Source organism: Cetorhinus maximus, chromosome 38 (genome assembly GCF_964194155.1).
Source record: "Cetorhinus maximus chromosome 38, sCetMax3.hap1.1, whole genome shotgun sequence".
Lineage (NCBI taxonomy): Eukaryota > Metazoa > Chordata > Chondrichthyes > Lamniformes > Cetorhinidae > Cetorhinus > Cetorhinus maximus.
In genome coordinates, this window is record NC_135916.1 from 1,788,534 (window position 1) to 1,795,298 (window position 6,765).

Consider the following 6,765-nt stretch of genomic DNA (forward strand, 5'->3'; position numbering starts at 1 on the left):
TGACCACAGAGTGTCAGTGAATGAAAGATACATTTAAATACCAGATAATGATGGCTAGGCTTAACCCCAGAATCACATAGCCTGCAGAGAATTGTTATTTTTATTTTTTGTCTGGAATACATAAAAAAACATAAGAACAAGGAGCAGGAGTAGGCAATTAAACCCCTCGATCCTGCCCTGCCATTCATTACGATCATGGCTGATCTCATTTTGGCCTCAACGACAATTTCCCGCCCTCTCCCCATAACCTTTCAACCCGTTACTAATTAAAAATCTGTCCACCTCATCCTTAAATTTATTCAGCATCCGGGCATCCATTGCACTCTGAGGTAGTGAATTCCACAGGTTTATGACCCTTTGAGAACAGGAATTCCTCCTAATCTCTGATTAAAATCTACCACCTCTTAGCCTAAAACTATGGCCTTTCGTTCTAAAATGCCCCACTAGGGAAAACATTCGCTCCATGTCGACTTTGTCTATCCCATTTAACATCTTATATACCTCAATTAGATCTCCTCTCATCCTTCCAAACTCGGGCGACTGTAGGCCTAAACTGCTCAATCTCTCCTCATTAGACTAGCCTCGAATCTCCTGAATCAATCTAGTGAACCTCCTCCGAACCGCCTCCAGTGCAACTACATCCTTCCTCAAGCGAGGGGACAAAAACTGTGAATACACCGTATGCTTGCTGCTTCAGAATAGACCCTGCCTTCTTGCATAAATGTAATCAAACAGAATCTAACTTTGATCCCTCAAAGATGCTATCCCTCCCCAGCATTATAAAAGTTGATTTGATCAATTCATTCCGTATTAGTCCTGGCGGTGTAGGAAGCCTCAGTTTCAATACTGGCAGATTTAAGCCAAAAAATGTGCACTCCGCTCTTGACACTCACGAACATGTAAAAAACAAAAGTTTGGATTCTCGAATATTGGCGCCTTTATTGTCCTCTTGTCCACAGGCAAAACCAGAAACTGACAGTTTCGGGTAAACTAGACGAGGAAAAGAGAGCGAGAAACCTTCTAACATTCTGTAACAGAACTGCTTTAATGTTAAGCATTAGAACAATTTGTAAAGGAATTTTCCTTTGTTTAGCTAAGACGATTTCTGTGCGATATTTCCTTGGATTAATTTTTTGGCGGTCATTTCAAATTTGAAATATATAATCGTTTGTTTAACTGATGATTTGGCGCCCTTAACTTTCGACTTCATACGTTGCTTGCCCGCATTGGTGAGTCAGGCAGAAATCTGATTGGTAACATGAAGAATATTATGAGCTATAATATAATTGACCAATCAGCTCTGAGCGCACCACCATTCCTCCTGAGGGTATAAGAGAACTGAAAGAAGGCGGATATCAGCATTCTCTGTGAAAGTGCTTGTGAGATTGTTACAATGTCTGGAAGAGGAAAGACCGGTGGGAAAGCTCGGTCCAAGGCCAGGTCTCGCTCCTCCCGGGCCGGACTGCAGTTCCCGGTGGGCCGCGTTCACAGGCTGCTGAGGAAGGGGAACTACGCTGAGCGTGTGGGTGCCGGAGCCCCGGTCTATCTGGCCGCCGTGCTGGAGTATCTGACGGCTGAAATCCTCGAGCTGGCCGGCAACGCGGCCCGGGACAACAAGAAGACCCGCATCATCCCCAGGCACCTGCAGCTGGCCGTCCGCAACGACGAGGAGCTCAACAAGCTGCTGGGAGGGGTGACCATCGCTCAGGGCGGGGTGCTGCCTAATATCCAGGCCGTGCTGCTGCCCAAGAAAAGCGGCGCCTCTGCAGCCACCAAGACCAAGTGAAGCCACCATTCTTTAAACTGAGAACCCAAAGGCTCTTTTCAGAGCCACTCACTTAATCAGTGAAAGGGGCGACCTGTTGTCTATCCGGATGCGCGATAACATCCCTATCGATTCGGAATGACATTATATTTCTAATGCGATCTGTGAAAGCGCTGCTTACAACGAGATGCTGGTGCTGTTGCCTTTTCCAGACATGAGGAGTCTGTGCTGCATCTATAAATGACCAATTGCCAATGTTCAGGGAAACATTCATTGAATAATTAATTCATTTCATTTCTAATTCAATGACGTGAAATAGCTAAAGAACTATAAATGGAATCACCCCATATCCCCAAATGCAGCAGAGGGAGAGACCGGATGAACAAAAGGACTTAAACAAATTGTAGGCCCGAGTGTTTTAGGAGCTAGATTGTTTAACAAGAGATCGCAGCTCTTTCTCTGACCGACTCGGTGGCTCTTTGGTGCATTTGGAGCTGAATCCGGGTTTTTGTGCTTGTGTGAACATCCCTATCGCTTCGTAATGACAACATTTCTGATATCTGTGAAAGGGTGGGTTAGAGTGAGACGCATCCTGCTAGCACTGTTACATGTTGCGGACATCAGTAGTACGTGCTGCAACTATTTATATCCAGTCTCCAGAATTCGCGAAAAAGTTCCCATTTTATTAAAATAATTGCCTTTTAAATGATCTCAAATCATCCGAAACAGCCAGTAAAGGAAGCAAAGGACAGTTACCCGGTGACAAACTGAGGAAAATAAATTGTAGGCCTGAGAGGCTAAAGTGTCGGTTTGGTTAAGAGATCGCAGCTCTTTCTCTGACCGACTTGGTGGCTCTTAAAAGAGCCTTTGTGGTTCTCGGTGTAAGTCTAGTGACGGGTATGGTCAGTCTAGGCGCGCTCCCCGCGGATGCGGCGGGCCAGCTGGATGTCCTTGGGCATGATGGTGACTCGCTTGGCGTGGATGGCGCACAGGTTGGTGTCCTCAAAGAGCCCCACCAGGTAAGCCTCGCTGGCCTCCTGCAGGGCCATGACGGCCGAGCTCTGGAAGCGCAGGTCGGTCTTGAAGTCCTGAGCGATCTCTCGCACCAGGCGCTGGAAGGGCAGTTTGCGGATCAGCAGCTCGGTGGATTTCTGGTAGCGGCGGATCTCCCGCAGAGCCACAGTGCCGGGCCTGTAGCGATGGGGCTTCTTGACGCCGCCCGTGGCTGGAGCGCTCTTGCGGGCAGCTTTGGTAGCCAGCTGCTTGCGGGGAGCTTTCCCTCCGGTCGACTTGCGCGCTGTCTGCTTGGTCCTGGCCATGATAACAAACGCTGTGGAACACAGACTCTGAGAATGATCAAGCCGCTCTTTGTCTGTCTATTTAAGACATGTCCGTCACCTCCCTCCTGTCCTGATTGGATGCAGCGCAATCCCGCCGAGAAATTTGAAAAGAGCAGCGGGCAGCATGGATTTCTGGGCCCTGATTGGTGGAGCAGCAACTGACAGTTCATCAATTTCAAAAAGCCCGCCAATTTCAGCGGGACGAGTAACTGACATTAAAATAAACCTAGTTTGAAAGCAGGTAAAATCAATCTCAATGAAAATTATAATAAGCTCTCAATCTTTTCGATCCCCATTTCGGTCCCTGCACCGACTTCCTGCTTTCGAACACGGATTCATTCCCTGATCGGCTTACAGCAGGCTGGAATAAAACTCCTATTAATGGCCGGAATTTTGGGTTTCACATATAAACCTGATCAACGGTATCGGTTTATTCATGTCAAATCGCTATAGATGTTATAGAGAGAATGGTGTGGGCCCTGTTTCCAGTGTTTTATGACTGGGGGAGGCGATTGTGGGTGAGGAGCTTGCGGACACTTTGTGTAAACCATCTTTATTTCTAACTTTATATATTTGAAAGATCTACCACAATGTGCGTAAATGCATCTTCACAGTCCAGACCATGCACCAAAAGCGGAGATTCCACTTCACCCTTCCGTACGGTATAGGATGCAGATCCTTCGTGATCAACAGCATTTTATCCTTCAATCAATGAATCGGTAATATTCTGTGTCATGTTTGCTGCAACATCTGTTTTAAAAGTATTTCGCGTCAAGGGCCACTAAATATTTGCCGTACATTCCCGTTTATATCCGGATTCTTTCATTGATCGTCCTGAAACAGGCCAGTGGCCCTCCATCCAGCTCTACATGTCCCACCCCCTCAAACCAGCTTATCTTTCACTTCTTTTCTATTTTTCCTTAGTTCTGTTGAAGAGTCATGCGGACTCGAAACGTTAACTGTGTTCCTCTCAGCAGATGCTGTCAGACCTGCTGAGTTTTTCCAGGTATTTTTGTTTCTGTTTTGGATTTCCAGCATCCGCTGTTTTTTTGCTTTTATCAGGATAAAGCTCTGCTCAGTGCTCCCTGGAACCAGGCAACATGCTGCATCGATACCGGCTGATCCATGTAAAGCTCATCTACTGGTACCTCCCAGGTCCTGTCATTCGTCAGAGACCTAGGAAGAGAAGCGGCTAAAAAAGACAGGGTAAAAACAGAGCGAAGAAGCGAGAATGATGTGTCTCAAAATAGTTGCTACTGATCAAAGTGCAATAAATGATGATTTTTTTTCTTGTGAACTCGGTGTTATTTTGGGAGCTGACGTATTCCTCAGCCAAGATTGGAATCTAGTCTCGGGAGGAAGAAATGAAGTAAATTCATGAAAACCGAACCAAATTAAACAGTGAAATTTGTGTGACTGATGATTGTATTCAGAAAGGAGAAGGAACTAATGGCAAAATACAAAAACCTCGCATTCCCTCTCCCTCTCCGAGGTCACTGCTCTCAATGTGAGGTTGTGGGCGGCTCTTAGAAGAGCCTTCGGGTTTTGTTATAGAGTCGGGTCGATTTGTTCAGCCGCCGAATCCATAGAGAGTGCGGCCCTGGCGTTTCAGAGCGTACACCACATCCATGGCGGTGACCGTCTTCCGCTTGGCGTGCTCGGTGTAGGTGACAGCATCCCTGATCACATTCTCCAGGAAAACCTTCAGCACCCCGCGGGTCTCCTCGTAGATCAGGCCCGAAATGCGCTTGACACCGCCACGGCGAGCCAGGCGGCGGATGGCTGGTTTGGTGATGCCCTGGATGTTATCCCGAAGCACTTTGCGGTGCCGCTTTGCTCCGCCTTTCCCCAGTCCTTTGCCTCCTTTCCCTCTGCCAGACATGATGCTTCTTCAGTCAAATCGCTGCTGAATGAGTGGGGAGCTGCTTCACGTTCCGCTTTTATACAGCCCGCCCCGACCTGACTGAGGAAGGGAGAGAGAGATAGAGAGAGAGAGTGTGTGTGTGTGTGTGTGTGAGAGAGAGGCGGGGCGAGACAGCCTGAGTGACAGTCAGGGCAATGTCTCTTGTCAGACAGTCCCTCCTCCTGCCTGCCCGAAATACATTTAGTTATCAAATTCTGAAGAAAGCTGAACAGAAAACTTTAAGCGGAACTGAAATACATCAACATCATAAACCAGCTATTTTGAAAATCGAATGTATTAAATCCAATCCTCTCAGTAATATTCCCCCCTCGATACTGCATTTCAATCAAGAGTCAAATGTCTGCATCTATTTCAATCCCTCTCCTATTCTATACCAACACAACTCTAGACTCGCCCCCGACCCGTCCTCTCCACAATGAAATAAAGGGATTGAGAAATTCCCTAACATCTCTTCCAACAGAATTAGAGAAACAACAGGTATGGGCCTTAGTTGTGAGACGGGACATTTGAGCGATGCTCACTCCATTGCAGACTCTCACCCTGCAAATGTGAATAAAGAAAAGATAAACTTTGAATGCACTGGGACACATTCCGGATATGGGGCTGTAAGGATATCCCTGTGTCTTATTGCACAGTGCGGGAGGGGACGGGTGGACTGTGTGTCAGTGAGTGAGCGGGAAAATAGGATTTACGTGGGAGGAAAACGAAACATTTCCATCTGAAATCAGCTCCCAGCTCCGAGACAGGAATCAAATGATCAGGGGATCAGCTCATTCATGTGAAATGTGGGTGGCTCTGAAAAGAGCCTTTGGTTTCAGAGGTTTACAATTTGCTCGGGATCTTTCCCTTCTTTTCTGTCTTTGCTTATCTCGTTTTGGGCTTGGCCCTCGCTATCGCCACTTTTTTGACGCCCGTCCCCTTCTTGACAGGAGACTTTTTCTTGGGGGCTGCTTTCTTCACCGGCTTTTTTGGAGTTACCGCCTTCTTGGCTGTTTTCTTGGCCGCTGCTTTCTTCGCTGGGGATTTCTTGGCCACTGCTTTCTTGACTGGAGATTTCTTGGCCGTTGCTTTCTTGACTGGAGTTTTCTTGGCCGCTGCTTTCTTTGCTGTCACCTTCTTGGCTGCCGCTTTCTTCACTGGAGATTTCTTGCCAGCTGCTACCTTCGCCTTCTTTCCCACTTTCCCCGGGGTTATGTTCTTAGGGACTTTGAAGGAGCCCGAGGCGCCCGTGCCCTTGACCTGAACCAGGAAGCCATTCTTCACATTCCTCTTGATGCTTTGTTTGATCTGGGAGCCGAGTTTCTCCACATCCAGCCCTTTGCCGCGCAGCGCCTTCTTGATCGCGGGCAGCGACATCCCCTTGCGATCGCTGCAATCCGCCACAACCTTGAGGATCTGCTCGCCCAGCTTGGGACCGGCTGCACTGCTCCGGGGAGCCGCCTTCTTCTTCTTCTTGGGAATCTTGACCTGGGCGGCGGGAGCGGCTGGAGGAGCCGTTTCGGCGGCTGCAGTATCGGTCATGTTCCGGGACTCTGCACAAAAGTGTCTCTGTCAATGTGAACGGGCTCAGAAATGAAGCCGCTGGTGGCGGCACTGAGCAACTTAAAGGCAGCGAGCGGACGGGGCGGAGACAGGCTGCTGTCAGCTCCAGGCTGCTGCTGCCTCTCTGTGTTTTTCTCTCCTCACAAACTCCCCAATTCCATAGAAATTCCGGCTCTCCAGTGTCCCAAACTAAA

The 6,765-nt window shown here is 48.2% G+C and overlaps 2 protein-coding genes across 2 annotated transcripts; one reads left to right on the forward strand and one right to left on the reverse strand.

Annotated features, from left to right (window-relative positions):
- Positions 1 to 1,393: 1,393 nt before the first annotated feature.
- Positions 1,394 to 1,786, forward strand: LOC144672439 (histone H2AX-like). The gene has a single exon (XM_078534283.1). It carries the CDS (start codon positions 1,394 to 1,396, stop codon positions 1,784 to 1,786), a length of 393 nt encoding a protein of 130 aa, XP_078390409.1.
- Positions 1,787 to 5,893: 4,107 nt separating this feature from the next.
- On the reverse strand, positions 5,894 to 6,550 carry LOC144672406 (histone H1-like). Its single transcript, XM_078534251.1, has one exon. It carries the CDS (start codon positions 6,548 to 6,550, stop codon positions 5,894 to 5,896), a length of 657 nt encoding a protein of 218 aa, XP_078390377.1.
- Positions 6,551 to 6,765: the final 215 nt, after the last annotated feature.

Bases quoted from the DNA above. Each gene is read 5' to 3' on its own strand.
- LOC144672439 (XM_078534283.1), top strand. From the start codon at position 1,394: ATGTCTGGAAGAGGAAAGACCGGTGGGAAAGCTCGGTCCAAGGCCAGG.
- LOC144672406 (XM_078534251.1), bottom strand. From the start codon at position 6,550: ATGACCGATACTGCAGCCGCCGAAACGGCTCCTCCAGCCGCTCCCGCC.